Source organism: Aquarana catesbeiana, linkage group LG01 (genome assembly GCF_042186555.1).
Source record: "Aquarana catesbeiana isolate 2022-GZ linkage group LG01, ASM4218655v1, whole genome shotgun sequence".
Lineage (NCBI taxonomy): Eukaryota > Metazoa > Chordata > Amphibia > Anura > Ranidae > Aquarana > Aquarana catesbeiana.
Window position 1 is genome coordinate 991534871 of NC_133324.1, and position 23412 is coordinate 991558282.

General features: G+C 50.0%; 1 protein-coding gene across 1 annotated transcript in view; it reads right to left on the reverse strand.

Annotated features, from left to right (window-relative positions):
- The window catches only part of LOC141124070 (myosin-IIIb-like), a 137372-nt gene that overhangs the window by 86628 nt on the left and 27332 nt on the right, over positions 1 to 23412 (reverse strand). Inside the window, exons 2-3 of the mRNA XM_073612173.1 lie at positions 23011 to 23076; positions 166 to 296 (exon numbers count right to left, since the gene is read on the reverse strand). Of these exons, the coding sequence (XP_073468274.1) occupies positions 166 to 296; positions 23011 to 23076 (197 nt within the window). The remainder of the gene's footprint in view (positions 1 to 165; positions 297 to 23010; positions 23077 to 23412) is intronic.

The following is a 23412-nucleotide window of genomic DNA, read 5'->3' on the forward strand; positions in this document are numbered from 1 at the left end:
CCTCGTAGTCCCGTCCCGGAGGGGAGAAGTCCTCCCTCGTAGTCCCGTCCAGGAGGGGAGAAGTTCTCCCTTGTAGTCCCTGTCCCAGAAAGGGGGGGGGGGGGGGTTGAGGATTGGTGACCCTGCTATCACATTACATATAGAATAAAGGGGAACTCCGATCACCTGATTACAATAGTCTGATTCCCAGAGGTGCTCGTCGGATTGGCTTGTAGATTCCGGTACGCACGATCGGCCACAGCAAATATGTGCGGAGGAAGAGATCTGATTGGCTGAGAGCTGTACGTATCAGATACCTGCAGGAAAGATGCAAACTTGTATTAGAAGGGAATTCTGGACAAAGAGAAGAAGAAGAAAACGACATCAAATGTATCCACACTACAAAATAAAAACCCTCAGGGGACGGGCAGCAATATTAGAGGGAAAAAACTATAGCATGGTATGACACGTGTATAGAGTCTGCCATTTTAGAGGGGAGGGATTTCAGACGAGGGGAGGGATTACAGATGAGAGGGGGTTGGGGGATACAAAGAGCAATGTGAGGGACACAAATGTAAATCACAACTCTGGCTGAACAGAACCAAATCCTGAGGAAGGAAAGATCTGGGGGTGTCCGGAACATTCAGAGGAGATCTCCACCCCCACCAGGGTGACAACACAGGAGGACAACTGGAGATAGACACAGCATTGTCACCCTACAAAAGGAAGTGCCTGAAGGACCTCCATTGCAGGATCACCAGGAATTATATTATTTCAATCTTAGAGACTTGTTGCCCCTCCCCCTCGCTGACCTCCCCTATACTCAGTGCTCCTCCCCCTCACTGACCACCGGTAGACTCAGCATCTATCTCCTCCCCCCCCAAAAAAGACGTCATATTACCCAGATAACATAAAAGGAAGATCCGATCCCCTAATATATTAGGGTAAACACACAAAGAAATGAAATCTGGGGAACCCCAATTTATGATATGACCCCAAACAAACTTTTTTTTACAATGGCCTGGAATATGTACCCCAACACCAGACTTCCCACTACAACAATCCTCTGATCACCCCTCTGTACCCCAACACCAGACTCCTCACTACAAGAATCCTCTGATCACCCCTCTGTACCCCAACACCAGACTCCTCACTACAACAATCCTCTGATCACCCCTCTGTACCCCAACAATCCTCTGATCAACCCTCTGTACCCCAACACCAGACTCCTCACTACAACAATCCTCTGATCACCCCTCTGTACCCCAACACCAGACTTCCCACTACAACAATCCTCTGATCACCCCTCTGTACCCCAACACCAGACTCCTCACTACAAGAATCCTCTGATCACCCCTCTGTACCCCAACAATCCTCTGATCAACCCTCTGTACCCCAACACCAGACTCCTCACTACAACAATCCTCTGATCACCCCTCTGTACCCCAACACCAGACTCCTCACTACAACAATCCTCTGATCACCCCTCTGTACCCCAACACCAGACTCCTCACTACAACAATCCTCTGATCACCCCTCTGTACCCCAACACAACAATCCTCTGATCACCCCTCTGTACCCCAACAATCCTCTGATCACCCCTCTGTACCCCAATACCAGACTCCTCACTACAACAATCCTCTGATCACCCCTCTGTACCCCAACACCAGACCCCCCACTACAACAATCCTCTGATCACCCCTCTGTACCCCAACACCAGACCCCCCACTACAACAATCCTCTGATCACCCCTCTGTACCCCAACACCAGACCCCCCACTACAACAATCCTCTGATCACCCCTCTGTACCCCAACACCAGACCCCCCACTACAACAATCCTCTGATCACCCCTCTGTACCCCAACACCAGACTCCTCACTACAACAATCCTCTGATCACCCCTCTGTACCCCAACACCAGACCCCCCACTACAACAATCCTCTGATCACCCCTCTGTACCCCAATACCAGACTCCTCACTACAACAATCCTCTGATCACCCCTCTGTACCCCAACACCAGACTCCCCACTACAACAATCCTCTGATCACCCCTCTGTACCCCAACAATCCTCTGATCACCCCTCTGTACCCCAACACCAGACTCCTCACTACAACAATCCTCTGATCACCTCTCTGTACCCCAACACCAGACTCCCCACTACAACAATCCTCTGATCAACCCTCTGTACCCCAACACCAGACTCCCCACTACAACAATCCTCTGATCACCTCTCTGTACCCCAACACCAGACTCCTCACTACAACAATCCTCTGATCACCCCTCTGTACCCCAACAATCCTCTGATCACTCCTCTGTATCCCAACACCAGACTCCTCACTACAACAATCCTCTGATCACCCCTCTGTACCCCAACACCAGACTCCCCACTACAACAATCCTCTGATCACCCCTCTGTACCCCAACAATCCACTGATCACCTCTCTGTACCCCAACACCAGACTCCTCACTACAACAATCCTCTGATCACCCCTCTGTACCCCAACAATCCTCTGATCACCCCTCTGTACCCCAACACCAGACTCCTCACTACAACAATCCTCTGATCACCCCTCTGTACCCCAACACCAGACTCCTCACTACAACAATCCTCTGATCACCCCTCTGTACCCCAACACCAGACTCCCCACTAGAACAACCCTCTGATCACCCCTCTGTACCCCAACACCAGACTCCCCACTACAACAATCCTCTGATCACCTCTCTGTACCCCAACAATCCTCTGATCACCCCTCTGTACCCCAACACCAGACTCCTCACTACAACAATCCTCTGATCACCCCTCTGTACCCCAACAATCCTCTGATCACCCCTCTGTACCCCAACACCAGACTCCTCACTACAACAATCCTCTGATCACCCCTCTGTACCCCAACACCAGACTCCCCACTACAACAATCCTCTGATCACCTCTCTGTACCCCAACAATCCTCTGATCACCTCTCTGTACCCCAACACCAGACCCCTCACTACAACAATCCTCTGATCAACCCTCTGTACCCCAACACCAGACTCCTCACTACAACAATCCTCTGATCACCCCTCTGTACCCCAACACCAGACTCCCCACTACAACAATCCTCTGATCACCTCTCTGTACCCCAACAATCCTCTGATCACCCCTCTGTACCCCAACACCAGACTCCTCACTACAACAATCCTCTGATCACCCCTCTGTACCCCAACACCAGACACCCCACTACAACAATCCTCTGATCACCCCTCTGTACCCCAACACCAGACTCCCCACTACAACAATCCTCTGATCACCCCTCTGTACCCCAACACCAGACCTCCCACTACAACAATCCTCTGATCACCCCTCTGTACCCCAACAATCCTCTGATCACCCCTCTGTACCCCAACACCAGACTCCTCACTACAACAATCCTCTGATCACCCCTCTGTACCCCAACACCAGACTCCCCACTACAACAATCCTCTGATCACCCCTCTGTACCCCAACACCAGACCTCCCACTACAACAATCCTCTGATCACCCCTCTGTACCCCAACAATCCTCTGATCACCCCTCTGTACCCCAACACCAGACTCCTCACTACAACAATCCTCTGATCACCCCTCTGTACCCCAACACCAGACTCCCCACTACAACAATCCTCTGATCACCCCTCTGTACCCCAACACCAGACTCCCCACTACAACAATCCTCTGATCACCCCTCTGTACCCCAACACCAGACTCCCCACTACAACAATCCTCTGATCACCTCTCTGTACCCCAACACCAGACTCCTCACTACAACAATCCTCTGATCACCCCTCTGTACCCCAACAATCCTCTGATCACCCCTCTGTACCCCAACACCAGACTCCTCACTACAACAATCCTCTGATCACCCCTCTGTACCCCAACAATCCTCTGATCACCCCTCTGTACCCCAACACCAGACTCCTCACTACAACAATCCTCTGATCACCCCTCTGTACCCCAACACCAGACTCCCCACTACAACAATCCTCTGATCACCTCTCTGTACCCCAACAATCCTCTGATCACCTCTCTGTACCCCAACACCAGACCCCTCACTACAACAATCCTCTGATCAACCCTCTGTACCCCAACACCAGACACCCCACTACAACAATCCTCTGATCACCCCTCTGTACCCCAACACCAGACCCCTCACTACAAAAATCCTCTGATCACCCCTCTGTACCCCAACACCAGACTCCCCACTACAACAATCCTCTGATCACCCCTCTGTACCCCAACAATCCTCTGATCACCCCTCAGTACCCCAACACCAGACCTCCCACTACAACAATCCTCTGATCACCCCTCTGTACCCCAACACCAGACCCCCCACTACAACAATCCTCTGATCACCCCTCTGTACCCCAACACCAGACCTCCCACTACAACAATCCTCTGATCACCCCTCTGTACCCCAACACCAGACCCCTCACTACAAAAATCCTCTGATCACCCCTCTGTACCCCAACACCAGACTCCCCACTACAACAATCCTCTGATCACCCCTCAGTACCCCAACACCAGACTCCCCACTACAACAATCCTCTGATCACCCCTCTGTACCCCAACACCAGACTCCTCACTACAACAATCCTCTGATCACCCCTCTGTACCCCAACACCAGACTCCCCACTACAACAATCCTCTGATCACCCCTCTGTACCCCAACAATCCTCTGATCACCCATCTGTACCCCAATACCAGACTCTTCACTACAACAATCCTCTGATCACCCCTCTGTACCCCAACACCAGACTCCCCACTACATCAATCCTCTGATCACCCCTCTGTACCCCAACACCAGACTCCTCACTACAACAATCCTCTGATCACCCCTCTGTACCCCAATACCAGACCCCCACTACAACAATCCTCTGATCACCCCTCTGTACCCCAACACCAGACTCCTCACTACAACAATCCTCTGATCACCCCTCTGTACCCCAACACCAGACTCCTCACTACAACAATCCTCTGATCACCCCTCTGTACCCCAACACCAGACTCCTCACTACAACAATCCTCTGATCACCCCTCTGTACCCCAACACCAGACTCCTCACTACAACAATCCTCTGATCACCCCTCTGTACCCCAACACCAGACTCCTCACTACAACAATCCTCTGATCACCCCTCTGTACCCCAACACCAGACTCCCCACTACAACAATCCTCTGATCACCCCTCAGTACCCCAACACCAGACCTCCCACTACAACAATCCTCTGATCACCCCTCTGTACCCCAACACCAGACTCCTCACTACAACAATCCTCTGATCACCCCTCTGTACCCCAATACCAGACTCCTCACTACAACAATCCTCTGATCACACCTCTGTACCCCAACACCAGACTCCTCACTACAACAAACCTCTGATCACCCCTCTGTACCCCAACACCAGACTCCTCACTACAACAAACCTCTGATCACCCCTCTGTACCCCAACAATCCTCTGATCACCCCTCTGGGAGGGGAATTTACTGGAAAAGGAAGAAAAATATATTTTTATCATTTCTGATTCCCCAGCCGGGGGCACAGAGGGGACTCCGGAGTCGCCATGCTGGTAGTACGTCTGTAGGTGGTGCTGTGGATGAGAGTCCCCCTATACATGGGTCAGTAATGGGGACCCCTCTGCATGTCACCCCCCCCCCCCCATGGCTGTCACATGACCGGCTGACTTCTATTTCCAGTAAATTCAGTGGGGGGGGCGGAGACACTCATCAATCAGGCGATGATGTCACAGAACAAAGGTCAGGAAGAAGATTTCAGGTTTTTCTTGTAGAATTCTTCCTGCAGAAGATAACATTCCGCACCCTCAGCCACCTGGAGCCATTCCCCTCCCCCATCATTCCGGAATGTTCACTGATCTATAACCCCCCTCCCCCACATTCCGGATCCTTCACCGATCTACAGGCGATACTCAAAAAATTAGAATATCGTGCAAAAGTTCATTTATTTCACGAATGCAACTTAAAAGGTGAAACCAATATCTGAGATCATTACATGCAAAGCCAGATAGTCCAAGCCGTGATTTGTCCTAATTGTGATGATTATGGCTTCCAGCTCATGAAAACCCCAAATCCACAACCTCAGAAAATGAGAATATTGGGAAAAGATGGAATATTCTGTCCCATAATAATCAGATAATGAATCCAGAACACCTACAAAGGGTCCCTGAGCCTTTCAATGGTCTCTCAGTCGGGTTCAGTAGGAATCACAATCATTGGGAAGACGGCTGACCTGACAGAAAACCATCATTGACCTCCTCCATAAGACTCTGAAAGTCATTGCAGAAGAAGTTGGATGTTCCCAAAGTGCTGCATCAAAGCACATTAATAGAAAGTTATGTGGAAGGGAAAAGTGTGGAAGAAAAGGGTGCACAAGCACCGGGGATGACCACAGCCTGGAGAGGAATGTCAGGAAAAGACCATTGAAAAGTGTTGGGGACTTTCACAAGGAGTGGACTGAGGCTGGAGTCACAAGAGCCACCACACACAGGCACAGGATCCTGGACATGGGCTTCTTATGTCGTATTCCTCATGTCAAGCCACTCCTGAACAACAAACAATGTCAGAAGCGTCTTACCTGGGCTAAAGAACAACACACCTGGTCTGTTCCTCAGTGGTCCAAAGTCCTCTTTTCTGATGAGAGCAAATGTTACATCTCATTTGGAAACCAAGGAGCCGGAGTATGGAGGAAGAATGGAGAGGCACACACTGCAAGATGTTTGAAGTGTGAAGTTTCCACAGTCTGATGATTTGGGGAGCCATGTCATCTGCTGGTGTTGGTCCACTGTGCTTCATTAAGTCCAGGGTCACCGCAGCCGTCTACCAGGAGATTTTGGAGCACTTCAGACGAGCTCTATGGGGTTGCTGACTTCATTTTCCAGCAGGACTTGGAACCTGCCCACACTGCCAAAAGCACCAAAACCGGGTTCAATGACCATGGGATTACTCTGCTTGATTGGCCAGCAAACTCGCCTGACCTGAACCCCACAGAGAATCTATGGGGCATTGCCAAGAGAAAGATGAGAGACATGAGACCAGACAATGCAGAAGAGCTGAAGGCTGCTATTGAAGCATGCTGGTCTCAGGTAATCTCCAGGTAAAGCACACACCTGAGGACAGGTAGGTTGCAGTCCATGACACTGACCAGCCGAGTCTCAGGTAATCTCCAGGTAAAGCACACACCTGAGGACAGGTAGGCTGTAGTCCATGACACTGACCAGCCGAGTCTCAGGTAATCTCCAGGTAAGGAACACACCTGAGAACAGGTAGGTTGTGGTTCATGTTACTGACCAGCTGAGTCTCAGGTAATCTCCAGGTAAGGCACACACCTGAGAACAGGTAGGTTGTGGTTCATGTTACTGACCAGCTGAGTCTCAGGTAATCTCCAGGTAAAGCACACACCTGAGGAAAGGTAGGCTGCGGTTCATGACACTGACCAGCCAAGTCCCAGGTAATCTCCAGGTAAAGCACACACCTGAGGACAGGTAGGTTGCGGTCCATGACACTGACCAGCCAAGTCCCAGGTAAAGCACACACCTGAGGACAAGTAGGTTGCAGTCCATGACACTGACCAGCCGAGTCTCAGGTAATCTCCAGGTAAAGCACACACCTGAGAAAAGGTAGGTTACCTGGAGATTACCTGAGACTCGGCTAGTCAGTGTCATGGACTGCAAACTACCAGTCCTCAGGTGTGTGCTTTACCTGGAGATTACCTGAGATTCAGCTGGTCAGTGTCATGGACCGCAACCTACCTGTCCTCAGGTGTGTGCTTTACCTAGAGATTACCTGAGATTCAGCTGGTCAGTGTCATGGACCGCAACCTACCTGTCCTCAGGTGTGTGCTTTACCTGGAGACTACCTGAGACTCGGCTGGTCAGTGTCATTGATTGCAACCTACCTGTCCTCAGGTGTGTGCTTTACCTGGAGATTACCGGAGACTCGGCTGGTCAGTGTCATGGACTGCAAAGCACACACCTGAGGACAGGTAGGTTGCAGTCCATGACACTGACCAGCCGAGTCTCAGGTAATCTCCAGGTAAAGCACACACCTGAGGACAAGTAGGTTGCAATCAATGATACTGACCAGCCGAGTCTCAGGTAGTCTCCAGGTAAAGCACACACCTGAGGACAGGTAGGTTGCAATCAATGACACTGACCAGCCGAGTCTCAGGTAATCTCCAGGTAAAGCACACACCTGAGGACAAGTAGGTTGCAATCAATGATACTGACCAGCCGAGTCTCAGGTAGTCTCCAGGTAAAGCACACACCTGAGGACAGGTAGGTTGCAGTCCATGACACTGACCAGCCGAGTCTCAGGTAATCTCCAGGTAAAGCACACACCTGAGGACAGGTAGGTTGCAATCAATGACACTGACCAGCCGAGTCTCAGGTAGTCTCCAGGTAAAGCACACACCTGAGGACAGGTAGGTTGCAGTCCATGACACTGACCAGCCGAGTCTCAGGTAGTCTCCAGGTAAAGCACACACCTGAGGACAAGTAGGTTGCAGTCCATGACATTGACCAACCGAGTCTCAGGTAATCTCCAGGTAAAGCACACACCTGAGGACAGGTAGGTTGCAATCAATGACACTGACCAGCCGAGTCTCAGGTAGTCTCCAGGTAAAGCACACACCTGAGGACAAGTAGGTTGCAGTCCATGACATTGACCAACCGAGTCTCAGGTAATCTCCAGGTAAAGCACACACCTGAGGACAGGTAGGTTGAAGTCCATGACACTGACCAGCCGAGTCTCAGGTAATCTCCAGGTAAAGCACACACCTGAGGACAGGTAGGTTGCAATCAATGACACTGACCAGCCGAGTCTCAGGTAGTCTCCAGGTAAAGCACACACCTGAGGACAGGTAGGTTGCAGTCCATGACACTGACCAGCCGAGTCTCAGGTAGTCTCCAGGTAAAGCACACACCTGAGGACAGGTAGGTTGCAGTCCATGACATTGACCAACCGAGTCTCAGGTAATCTCCAGGTAAAGCACACACCTGAGGACAGGTAGGTTGCAATCAATGACACTGACCAGCCGAGTCTCAGGTAGTCTCCAGGTAAAGCACACACCTGAGGACAAGTAGGTTGCAGTCCATGACATTGACCAACCGAGTCTCAGGTAATCTCCAGGTAAAGCACACACCTGAGGACAGGTAGGTTGCAATCAATGACACTGACCAGCCGAGTCTCAGGTAGTCTCCAGGTAAAGCACACACCTGAGGACAGGTAGGTTGCAGTCCATGACACTGACCAGCCGAGTCTCAGGTAGTCTCCAGGTAAAGCACACACCTGAGGACAAGTAGGTTGCAGTCCATGACATTGACCAACCGAGTCTCAGGTAATCTCCAGGTAAAGCACACACCTGAGGACAGGTAGGTTGCAATCAATGACACTGACCAGCCGAGTCTCAGGTAGTCTCCAGGTAAAGCACACACCTGAGGACAGGTAGGTTGCAATCAATGACACTGACCAGCCGAGTCTCAGGTAATCTCCAGGTAAAGCACACACCTGAGGACAGGTAGGTTGCAATCAATGACACTGACCAGCTGAGTCTCAGGTAATCTCCAGGTAAAGCACACACCTGAGGACAGGTAGGTTGCGGTCCATGACACTGACCAGCCGAGTCTCAGGTAGTCTCCAGGTAAAGCACACACCTGAGGACAGGTAGGTTGCAATCAATGACACTGACCAGCTGAGTCTCAGGTAGTCTCCAGGTAAAGCACACACCTGAGGACAGGTAGGTTGCAGTCCATGACATTGACCAGCCGAGTCTCAGGTAATCTCCAGGTAAAGCACACACCTGAGGACAGGTAGGTTGCAATCAATGACACTGACCAGCTGAGTCTCAGGTAGTCTCCAGGTAAAGCACACACCTGAGGACAGGTAGGTTGCAGTCCATGACATTGACCAGCCGAGTCTCAGGTAATCTCCAGGTAAAGCACACACCTGAGGACAGGTAGGTTGCGGTCCATGACACTGACCAGCCGAGTCTCAGGTAGTCTCCAGGTAAAGCACACACCTGAGGACAGGTAGGTTGCAATCAATGACACTGACCAGCCGAGTCTCAGGTAGTCTGCAGGTAAAGCACACACCTGAGGACAAGTAGGTTGCAGTCCATGACACTGACCAGCCGAGTCTCAGGTAATCTCCTGGTAAAGCACACACCTGAGGACAGGTAGGTTGCAATCAATGACACTGACCAGCCGAGTCTCAGGTAGTCTCCAGGTAAAGCACACACCTGAGGACAGGTAGGTTGCAGTCCATGACATTGACCAGCCGAGTCTCAGGTAATCTCCAGGTAAAGCACACACCTGAGGACAGGTAGGTTGCGGTCCATGACACTGACCAGCCGAGTCTCAGGTAGTCTCCAGGTAAAGCACACACCTGAGGACAGGTAGGTTGCAGTCCATGACACTGACCAGCCGAGTCTCAGGTAGTCTCCAGGTAAAGCACACACCTGAGGACAGGTAGGTTGCAGTCCATGACACTGACCAGCCGAGTCTCAGGTAAAGCACACACCTGAGGACAGGTAGGTTGCAGTCCATGACATTGACCAGCCGAGTCTCAGGTAATCTCCAGGTAAAGCACACACCTGAGGACAGGTAGGTTGCAATCAATGACACTGACCAGCCGAGTCTCAGGTAGTCTCCAGGTAAAGCACACACCTGAGGACAAGTAGGTTGCAGTCCATGACACTGACCAGCTGAGTCTCAGGTAGTCTCCAGGTAAAGCACACACCTGAGGACAGGTAGGTTGAAGTCCATGACACTGACCAGCCGAGTCTCAGGTAATCTCCAGGTAAAGCACACACCTGAGGACAGGTAGGTTGCAATCAATGACACTGACCAGCCGAGTCTCAGGTAGTCTCCAGGTAAAGCACACACCTGAGGACAGGTAGGTTGAAGTCCATGACACTGACCAGCCGAGTCTCAGGTAATCTCCAGGTAAAGCACACACCTGAGGACAGGTAGGTTGCAATCAATGACACTGACCAGCCGAGTCTCAGGTAGTCTCCAGGTAAAGCACACACCTGCAGAGCTGTGATCATCAATACAGATGGATGTTGCCGTCTGTACAAAGGTCGTTATTTCATCACAAGTAATCTGCCTCCATAAACAGAAGCAGCCAGGGGCCCCGCCGGCCCTCGGAGACGCCATACTGCTGCCATCTGGAAGGCGAGAGAATCTCCAGATGTCAGGAAGAGGAAAGAGATGGAACATCTGGAGAGACACATCACCAACCATCCCCCGACCCCGGGGCCCCCAGCCAAGTCCTATTCTGCCACATATCAGGTGCCAGGGGCCCCATCTGAGTTCTATTCTGTCACATGCCGGGCCCCGGGGCCCCCAGCCTTCCTCAAGATAACCTTCACCTGGAGGCCCAGGAGCCTCCATGTATCAAACTCCAGTAAGCCATGCAACCCGAGGGCCACAGGGACCCTTCATTTCCAGGGCCCCATTGCTGCTCTAAGACCCCCAACCTTCTGCTGGGTATAATGCTTATCCCCAGAGGGATCCCACCCACATTCTGACAGCTGGACTCTGATTGGCTACAGCTGCTGAGCAAATTAAGAGTTTGCAACAATCCCATTCAAGAGAATCAATCTGCTGAGGCCAAACAAGGATCGAATTCTGCCCAACCCTGCTACACTAACCTACAATCCCCTCCCCCAAACACACCGATCTACAATCCCCCTCCTCAACACACACCGACCAACCTTCCATCTGTGTACACCGATCTAAAATCCCCCTCCCCCAATACACACCGACCAACCTTCCATCTGTGTGTACACCGATCTACAATCCCCCTCCTCAACACACACCGACCTTCCATCTGTGTGTACACCGATCTACAATCCCACTCCCTCAATACACACCGACCAACCTTCCATCTGTGTGTACACCGATCTACAATCCCCCTCCTCAACACACACCGACCTTCCATCTGTGTGTACACCGATCTACAATCCCACTCCCTCAATACACACCGACCAACCTTCCATCTGTGTGAACACCGATCTACAATCCCTCTCCCCAATACACACCAACCAACCTTCCATCTGTGTGTACACCGATCTACAATCCCCCTCCCCCAATACACACCGACCAACCTTCCATCTGTGTACACCGATCTACAATCCCCCTCCCTCAATACACACCAACCTTCCATCTGTGTGTACACCGATCTACAATCCCCCTCCCTCAACACACACCGACCTTCCATCTGTGTGTACACCGATCTACAATCCCCCTCCCTCAATACACACCAACCTTCCATCTGTGTGTACACCGATCTACAATCCCCCTCCCTCAATACACACCGACCTTCCATCTGTGTGTACACCGATCTACAATCCCCCTCCCTCAATACACACCAACCTTCCATCTGTGTGTACACCGATCTACAATCCCCCTCCCTCAACACACACCGACCCTCCATCTGTGTGTACACCGATCTACAAACCCCCTCCCTCAATATACACCGACCAACCTTCCATCTGTGTGAACACCAATCTACAATCCCCCTCCTCAACACACACCGACCCTCCATCTGTGTGTACACCGATCTACAATCCCCCTCCCCAAACACATACAACCAACCTTCCATCTGTGTGTACACCGATCTACAATCCCCCTCCCCAACACACACCGACCCTCCATCTGTGTGTACACTGATCTACAATCCCCCTCCCCCACACACCGACCAACCTTCCATCTGTGTACACCGATCTACAATCCCCCTCCCCAACACACACCGACCCTCCATCTGTGTGTACACCGATCTACAATCCCCCTCCACAACACACACCGACCTTCCATCTGTGTGTACACCGATCTACAATCCCCCTCCCCCAACACACACCGATCCTCTACAATCCCCCAGCACACACTGACCCTCCATCTGTGTGTACACTGACCTACAATCCCCTCCCCCAAACATGCCGATCTACATCCATGAGGAGACTCCCAGTCCTCCATGAGAAGACCCCGGTCAGGAGACTCCGACATCCATGAGGAGACCCCGGACATCCATGAGGAGACCCCGGACATCCATGAGGAGACCCCGGACATCCATGAGGAGACCCCGGACATCCATGAGGAGACCCCGGACATCCATGAGGAGACCCCGGACATCCATGAGGAGACCCCGGACATCCATGAGGAGACCCCGGACATCCATGAGAAGACCCCGGACATCCATGAGAAGACCCCGGACATCCATGAGAAGACCCCGGACATCCATGAGGAGACCCTGGACATCCATGAGAAGACCCCGGACATCCATGAGAAGACCCCGGACATCCATGAGAAGACCCCGGACATCCATGAGGAGACCCCGGACATCCATGAGGAGACCCCGGACATCCATGAGGAGACCCCGGACATCCATGATCAGACCCCGGTCAAGAGACTCCGACATCCATGAGAAGACCCCGGACATCCATGAGAAGACCCCAGACAGGAGACTCCGACATCCATGAGGAGACCCCAGACATCCATGAGGAGAACCCCCGGACATCAATGAGGAGATCCCAGACAGGAGACCCCAGACATCCATGAGGAGACCCCAGACAACCATGAGGAGACCCCGAACAGGAGACCCCAGACATACATGAGGAGACCCCCAGAGATCCATGAGGAGACCCCCAGAGATCCATGAGGAGACCCCCAGACATCCATGAGGAGACCCCCAGACATCCATGAGGAGACCCCCAGACATCCATGAGGAGACACCAAACAGGAGACTCCGACATCCATGAGGAGACCCCAGACATCCATGAGAAGACCCTGGACAGGAGACTCCGACATCCATGAGGAGACCCCCAGACATCCATGAGGAGACTCCTGGACATCCATGAGGAGACTCCTGGACATCCATGAGGAGACAAGACCCCAGACATTCATTAGGAGATTCCGGACAGGAGGCCCTGACATCCAGGAGACCCCCGGACATCCATGGGGACATCCATGAGGAGATCCCATACAGGAGACCCCAGACATCCATGAGGAGACCCTGGCATCCATGAGAAGACCCCAGGCAGGAGACTCCGACATCCATGAGGAGACCCCAGACATCCATGAGGAGACGAGACCCCGGACATTCATTAGGAGATTCCAGACAGCAGACCCTGACATCCATGAGACCCCCGGACATCCATGAGGAGACAAGACCCCGGACATTTATGAGGAGATTCCTGAGAAAATATATAAAAACTCACGATGATGGTGTGAAAAAATGTAAAAAAAAAAAAAATTTTTATATAATAGATGGTAAAAAATGATTGAATGAAGCTGCTATACACAAAGTTCTAGACACTTGAACATGGTGGTAAAATATATAAATACAGCTCATAAACAAAAACCCATAGAGAGTGATAATAAAAACAGAAAGTCCATACAAAACTATGAAGGTGCTTCACAAATAGTGTGTAAAATCGCAGGGAATTCTTCACATCTTGTGTTTGGAAAGTGCAGAGAAAAGACCCCCCACATGTGTCCCCCCTCAGCAGATCACAAGGACACCCAGAGGTTCAGTCTGGGAGTCAGTAAAGGGCTTGTAACCATATCCAAGGAATGTTACAGGATGGCGATGAGATGATAAACGATCCTTCAATGTTAATACTCAGCCATACGAAAAATAGATACCAAAAGGGAAGAAAAAGGGGGACCAATAGTGAAGTATGCTAGAAAAAGGGGGACCAATAGTGAAGTATGCTAGAAAAAGGGGGACCAATAGTGAAGTATGCTAAGATTGAAAATGTATTACACATAAAAGGTTATCCTTACAAAAGTAAGTGAAAATCAGGCATTGAAACAATCAGAGGATGCAGCAAACACCATTCACAACGTTCCCACGAGACCCAAAATGACGTCAGAACCAGAAGTGGGTCACATCAATGCATTTCACCCTCCCAAAGGATGCCCAGGTCGTTTGATGACGCCCTGTGGGAGGGCGAAATGCATTGACATGACACACTTGCACCTGCACTTTCCACACACCAGATGTGAAGCATTCCCTGCATTTCTACACACCATTTGTGAAGCACCTTCATAGTTTTGTATGGACTTTATGTTTTTGTTATCACTTATTATAGGTTTTTGTTTGTGAGCGCTGTATTTATATATATTACCACCATGAGGAGATCATGACATCCATGAGACCCCCGGACATCCATGAGGATCCATGGGGACATCCATGAGGAGACCCCAGACAGCCATGAGAAAACCACAAACAGGAAACCCCAGACATTCATGAGGAGACCCCAAACAGGAGACCCCAGACTTCCATGAGGAGATCCCCGGACATCCATGAGGAGACGAGCCCCCGGACATTCATAAGGAGATTCCGGACAGGAGACCCGGACATCCATGAGACCCCCGGACATCCATGAGGAGACCCTAGACAGCCATGAGGAGACCACGAACAGGAGACCCCAGACATCCATGAGGAGACCCCGGACAGGAGACCCCAGACAGGAGACCCTCAGACATCCATGAGGAGACCCTCAGACATCCATGAGGAGATCCTGGACAGGAGACCCCAAACATCCACGAAGATACGTGATCCCGGACATCCATGAGGAGACGAGACCCCGGACATCCATGAGGAGACGAGACCCCAGATATCCATGAGGAGACCCGACAGGAGATCCCAGACATCCATGAGGAGATCCCGGACAGAAGACCCCAAACATCCACGAAGATACGTGATCCCGGACATCCATGAGGAGACGAGACCCCAGACATCCATGAGGAGACCCGACAGGAGATCCCAGACATCCATGAGGAGATCCCGGACAGAAGACCCCAAACATCCACGAAGATACGTGATCCCAGACATCCATGAGGAGACGAGACCCCAGACATCCATGAGGAGATCCCGGACAGAAGACTCCAAACATTCCTGAGGAGACCACCTGACATCCATGAGGAGACCCCAGAGAGGAGACCATGGACATCCATGAGGAGACCCCAAACATCCATGAGGAGACGAGATCCTGGACATCCATGAGGAGATCCCGAACAGGAGACCCCAGGCATCCATGAGGAGACCCCAGCATCCATGAGGAGATCCTGGACAGGAGACTTTCGGACATCCATGAGGAGACCCTTGGACATCCATGAGGAGACCCCCTTACATCCATGAAGAGACCCGGACAGGAGACCCCTGGCATCCATGAAGAGACTCTGGCCTTCCATGAGGAGATTATGGGAATAATGGACTTTTTTTAGGCACGTATATAAAAAAATACAAATTGGAATAATTCACATGGAATACATACATACACACACAACACAAGTTATCTATAGTAAAGCAATATGGGACACGGAGTTTATTCCCAGAGGTAACACTATGAAAATACTTCCTGTATGGCAATATTGAAAAAATGCCCACACTATGATGTAGCGTTCCTCTTGGTGATTCCCAAAGTCCTCATGGATTAAAGAGAATTGCTCCCTCTACATGTTTTGTGACCTGCTGTCGCTTCTTCAGGAGCTTCAGTAATTCTATTTAGAGAAATCTACTCAAGTTAAAATAGAATGAACGTGGTAGTACAAGTGTGTGTGTGTACATGGACTCACCAAAAAAATATGGTGCTTAAAGAGGTAGTCTCGATATCGATCTGCTCCGGAAAAGTGACTTCCAAATAACCTCCTCCAATTGGATATGACCACCAGGGACACCAAAGCCAAGCAGTAGCTGCAGCGGGGGCACAATAATTCGGAATGTGGGGGATGTGCTTGTAAAACTGAGTATAAAAAGTAATAGTACTGAGTATTAATGTAGACTAATTTGATATAAACTACTTCAGTGCTGACTAAGGGGTAATAAAGTCATTTAATCCCATACTAGTGTCCACCTACCTCCAACTACAACCAGGTACTTTGCAATCTAGGGAAACATACCATAGAGTTGGTCCTCCTAGGCTTAAAGCTAAATACAGGCAGGGGAAATGAGCGAAGCTCCAAATCAGCTGGTCCACAGTGGAAGCTCAGTGGAAGTCGTGTCTACATTCCCAGATAATATATAATCAGTGCCGAGACATTAAACAACCACCTGGGGAGCAAAGTCAACAAACATACCATAAGGAGCCGAGACAGCATGGACGCACACTACAGCAAAAAAGCCACAAGAGAGGCGCGAGACAATATACCTGGATGTGCAGGTTCAGAGTGCAAGACAATAGGGCTTTACCACTCCAAAAGTGGGGCGGACATACGCTCCCTCAGGACACCACCTGGGAAACATCGTCCTGTCCCCTCTATAAATACATCCCGACTGAGCTCCGTCAGACAACGTCTGACGTCACTCAGCGTGGCTAATGGTTCAAGGACAGGCGCATGCGCACTAGAGAACTGGACGTTCCGGTCCAAGTGTCCGTCGTCTGTGGCGACTCCGGTGAGCCAAGGGGACACAGGAAGAGGGTGTCTCCAAGTTCAATCCCACCCATCCCGGGTAAAGAAAACCCAGGTGAGGCCGCACATCCCAAAGTGCGCTCCCAGCAGCATTCCCCGACTGATGCCCCCAGTGGCCAAAACGGAGGGTGTCAGTCAGAACTCCGGCACAGGAAAACGAGAGACAAATATGCAGTAATATTCTTCAAACAAAGCTAATAAAAGGGTCTGGAGGATCTTAGTTATGAGGAAAGGTTGTGAGCACTGAACTTATTCTCTCTGGAGAAGAGACGCTTGAGAGGGGATATGATTTCATTGTGTAAATACTGTACTGGTGACCCCACAATATACAAATACCGGACTGGTGACCCCACAATATATAAATACCGGACTGGTGACCCCACAATTTACAAATACCGGACTGGTGACCCCACAATTTACAAATACCGGACTGGCGACCCTTCAATAGAAATAAAACTTTTTCGCAGAAGAGAGTTTAATAAGACTCGTGGCCACTCATTACAATTAGAAGAAAAGAGGTTTAACCTTAAACTACGTAGAGGGTTCTTTACTGTAAGAGCGGCAAGGATGTGGAATTCCCTTCCACAGGCGGTGGTCTCAGCGGGGAGCATTGATAGCTTCAAGAAACTATTAGATAATCACCTGAATGACCACAACATACAGAGATATATAATGTAATACTGACTCATAATCACACACATAGGTTGGACTTGATGGACTTTGTGTCTTTTTTCATCCTCACCTTCTATGTAATTATGTAACTATATAATGCCGGGGGGACACACGTTCCCGGCAAATACATTTGTTCAATTTAACAGTCCAATATAATTGAACGTTTGCTATATTTATACATTTAGATCAATAGGAACATTGACTTCAAAAAACTTTTGACACTTTGGTAGGTATGGCAATAACATTTCCACGAGATCCACAAATTGTCAGGGCCAACCGAATAAACAGACAAACCTGAGGATTGGAATTAGGTGTAAGGCCAAGCCAAATAGCCCACATCCTATAATATGCTAGTAAGTCCCTCACAAGAAGGGTCCATATGATAGCACCTCATTAATACCCAGCAATCTAGTCGCTTCGAGACTCTCGATCCAGAATGTCTCCTTCTGGAGGTTGTGTTTATCCCAGTCACCACCACGTGGGTCCCTAGGTACCACCTCTAAAGGAGACCGGGGTAGCATCAAACTTGTGGTATAGACCCAGGTGGCGGCTGACTGGTGTGAGCATGGTCATATATGCGTTGTTTAAGTTGGCGGATCATCTTGCCTACATAGAATGCTCCGCATTTGCACATCATCAGGTATACAACTCCCTGCGTATTACAAGTTGGATGAAAGCGAGGATAAAACATTTCCCCCATTGGGTAAACGGAATCCAGTACCCATTTTTACCCAGGTTCAATACGTACATTGTCCACAGGTGAACGTTCCTCCATTAGTCAATATACATCTAAACCAGCAAAGAGCTTGGTCCAGGTATCGACTGAGTACCTCATTGGAAAAAAAACTCACGTCCCCCCCCCCCCCCCCAAGGTACAGGTTGGCGTAGGCCGGGGGGGCACAACAAATGCCCATGTCCACGCCCTGCACCTGGAGGTAGTGGGAACCGAGAAAGGAGAACCAATTGTGATTGAGCATCTAGGAGAACATCCTCAACACAAATGAGTAAAAATTCCATTGTCAATGACCCGGTTCCATTAGGAACATTTGAATTACTTGTAAGCCTAAGTCATGGGGAATGCTGGAATATATTGATTGTAACCACTAGGGTATCTGGAGGGATTGTCAATCCATCCAATCACTTTAAGAGATCTGATGTGTCTCTAACATACGAGGGTAATCCAGTGACATTGGACAGAAGGAAAAAAAGTCCACAAATCTACTGGCATTTTCTGTAATATTCCGGACACATTTGGTCTACCCGAGAGGTTTCCATGTTTTTATGTATTTTCGGAATAGCATAAAATATTGCTTCTCTTGGATGGGGTGTGTTGAGGTATTCATATGTTTGTTGATCAATTATTAGAGCACCCATATAGGTGGTGTAAATAAGCTGCTTGTATTCCTGCTTAAATTGTGAGGTCACTTCACGTGTATTGGGTCAATACTCAACGTTATTCAAGATGTTCTAACACATCGTATTGTGAGGTCACTTCACATGTATTGGGTCAATACTCAACGTTATTCAAGATGTTCTAACACATCGTACTGTGAGGTCACTTCACGTGTATTGGGTCAATACTCAACGTTATTCAAGATGTTCTAACACATCATATTGTGAGTCATGAGTGCCATGTTTCCGCCCTTGTCCTGTGACTGTATCCTGTCTCCAATATAATTGCTTAAGGGCTTGTTGTTATTGTGCAGTAAGATTAGAGGTGTCATTAACCATTGGCATACGTTTGATGTCACTGATCGTTGCAATGACAAAGGCTGATATTTGGCAATTTGTGGTGAGGTCAGGGAATTGGTTTGACTTATTTTTGAAACGTGAAATGCTTTGTGGTTGTGTAATTAACCTTGAAGTAGATTCTACTGGTTGACTATCATCATATTCCTGATTCTCCTCTAGTAGGAGCATCAAATCCCTCAGGGCTCGAAAGTCCTTTTTTTTTTGGTGAGTCCATTTACAAACACACACACAAACACATATACACACACACACACACACATACACTTGTACTACCACGTTCATTCTATTTTAACTTGAGTATATTTCTCTAAATAGAATTACTGAAGCTCCTGAAGAAGGGACAGCAGGTCACAAAACATGTAGAGGGAGCAATTCTCTTTAATCTATGAAGACTGTGGGAATCACCAAGAGGAACGCTACATCATAGTGTGGGCATCTTTTCAATATTGCCACACAGGAAGTATTTTCGTAGTGTTACCTCTGGGAATAAACTCCGTGTCCCATATTGCTTTACTATAGATAACTTGTGTTGTATATGTATGTATTCCATGTGAATTATTACAATTTTATTTTTTTTTGTATACGTGCCTAAAAAAGTCCATTATTCCCATAATCAGCATTTATAATCTGAGGGCAATCAATTCAATCCCATCCATGAGGAGACGAGACCATTGACATCCATGAGGAGACGAGACCATTGACATCCATGAGGAGACCCCGGACATCCACGAGGAGACAAGACCATTGACATCCATGAGGAGATCCCAGACAGGAGACCCCAAACATCCATGAGGAGACCCCAGACATCCACGAGGAGACCCCAGACATCCACGAGGAGACCCCAGACATCCACGAGGACACGAGACCATTGACATCCATGAGGAGACCCCGGACATCCACGAGGAGACGAGACCATTGATGTCCGGGGTCTCCTGTCTAGGATCTCCTCATGGATGTCAATGGTCTCGTCTCCTCGTGGATGTCCGGGGTCTCCTCATGGATGTCAATGGTCTCGTGTCCTCGTGGATGTCCGGGGTCTCTTCGTGGATGTCTGGGGTCTCCTCATGGATGTTTGGGGTCTCCTGTCTGGGATCTCCTCATGGATGTCAATGGTCTCGTGTCCTCGTTGATGTCCGGGGTCTCCTCGTTGATGTCCGGGGTCTCCTGTCTAGGATCTCCTCATGGATGTCAACGAGGAGACCCCAGACATCCACGAGGAGACCCCGGACATCCACGAGGAGACCCCGGACATCCACGAGGAGACCCCGGACATCCACGAGGAGACCCCGGACATCCACGAGGAGACAAGACCATTGACATCCATGAGGAGATCCCAAACATCCACGAGGAGACCCTCGGACATCCACGAGGAGACGAGACCCCAGACATCCATGAGGAGATCCAGGACAGGAGACCCGGATGTCCATGAGGTGACACAGACAGGAGACCCCTGGCATCCATGAGGGGACCCCGGACATTCATGAGGAGATCCCGGACATCCATGAGGAGACAAGACCATTGATATCCATAAGGAGATCCCAGACAGGAGACCCCAAACATCCATGAGGAGACCCTCGGACATCCATGAGGAGACCAGGAGTCTGATGGGAGAAGCCCAGAATGAAGAGTAACCCCGCCACCTCCATGGTGATCTCCCTCAGTCCCAGAGATGGTGGGAGGAGAATCTGCTTCATTCTTAGGAGGACCATCATGAGTAACCGAGAGGCAGAGTTTCAGATGGAAGGCGTGTCCGGGGAGGGACAAATCCTGGCTAGGGGGGGGGGGGGGGGGGGGGGGGGAGAATCTCCTGAGGATGAGGGGAGAGGAGGAAAGTACCTCAGGAAGAAAGAAGGTTCCGTCCCTCATCCCCGCCTTCTCCAAAAACCAGAAAAGGGTTCTCTACAGGGAAAGGCCACCAGAAAGGGTTCTCTACAGGGAAAGGCCACCAGAAAGGGTTCTCTACAGGGAAAGGCTGTCCAGTGTGCCCCTGTGCCTTTAAGGAGGGGTGGGCTACCTTCTATCTGTCCAATAGAATGCATGAGCTTTCACTGTGGAGACACACATACATTTACAAGAGTTAGGACTGCAGAAATATCGGGGTGCCCTGGAGCGGCTCTGCAGCTTATGCATTTATTTGCGAATGTGTGCAACTAAACCCCAGTTTTTAACGCAAACTGTGATACGGAGGATTTGGTTGGTAGCAGATTGGCTGGTGAGTTGAGCTGGGAATTTTCTCTGGTTTTGCTTTGCATGCATTGCTCTTCCATGAGCTAATTGCTGTGAAGACCAGTTATAGGTGTGGGCAGTTGTTTGTTACTTTTACACCAGAAAGGGTTCTCTACATGGAAAGGCCATCAGAAAGGGTTCTCTATGGAGAAAGGCCATCAGAAAGGGTTCTCTATGGAGAAAGGCCACCAGAAAGGGTTCTCTATGGAGAAAGGCCACCAGAAAGGGTTCTCTATGGAGAAAGGCCACCAGAAAGGGTTCTCTATGGAGAAAGGCCACCAGAAAGGGTTCTCTATGGAGAAAGGCCACCAGAAAGGGTTCTCTATGGAGAAAGGCCACCAGAAAGGGTTCTCTATGGAGAAAGGCCACCAGAAAGGGTTCTCTATGGAGAAAGGCCACCAGAAAGGGTTCTCTATGGGGAAAGGCCACCAGAAAGGGTTCTCTATGGCGAAAGGCCACCAGAAAGGATTCTCTATGGGGAAAGGTCACCAGAAAGGGTTCTCTATGGGGAAAGGTCACCAGAAAGGGTTCTCTATGGGGAAAGGCCACCAGAAAGGGTTCTCTATGGCGAAAGGTCACCAGAAAGGGTTCTCTATGGCGAAAGGTCACCAGAAAGGGTTCTCTAAGGGGAAAGGTCACCAGAAAGGGTTCTCTATGGGGAAATACTACCAGAAAGGGTTCTCTATGGGGAAAGGTCACCAGATGAGACCCTCAATTCACAGAGATGGTGACAACCAGAAACGTAATCTGAGTCAGAGAGGAAGGAGGAAGATCCTGGAGAGGCTGGAAGGTTCATTGAGAACCAAATCCACATGTGGGGGAACCGGGAGACACAAAGTTCTGATCACTGGGGGAGGGGATCTCCATAGTGAATGTTGGGGGGGAGGGGATTACATAGAAATCACAGAAAATTAGAGAATGAAGATGAAGATGATCACCTCGGCTCCATAGATGGGAAGATCTCTCAGAGGATTCACAGCAATCAGGATATCTCCGATATACGTCTGTGAGAGAGAGGAGGACAATGTCACCATCACATGTCACCCTTCACCCATCATATGTCCCCCATCACACGTCACCCGTCACATGTCACCCATCACATGTCACCCTTCACATGTCACCCTTCACATGTCACCCTTCACATGTCACCCTTCACCCATCACATGTCCCCCGTCACCCGTCACATGTCACCCGTCACATGTCACCCATCATATGTCACCCTTCACTTGTCACATGTCACCCTTCACCTGTCATATGTCCCCATCACATGTCACCCGTCCCCCGTCACATGTCCCCCGTCACCCGTCACATGTCCCCCGTCACATGTCCCCCGTCACATG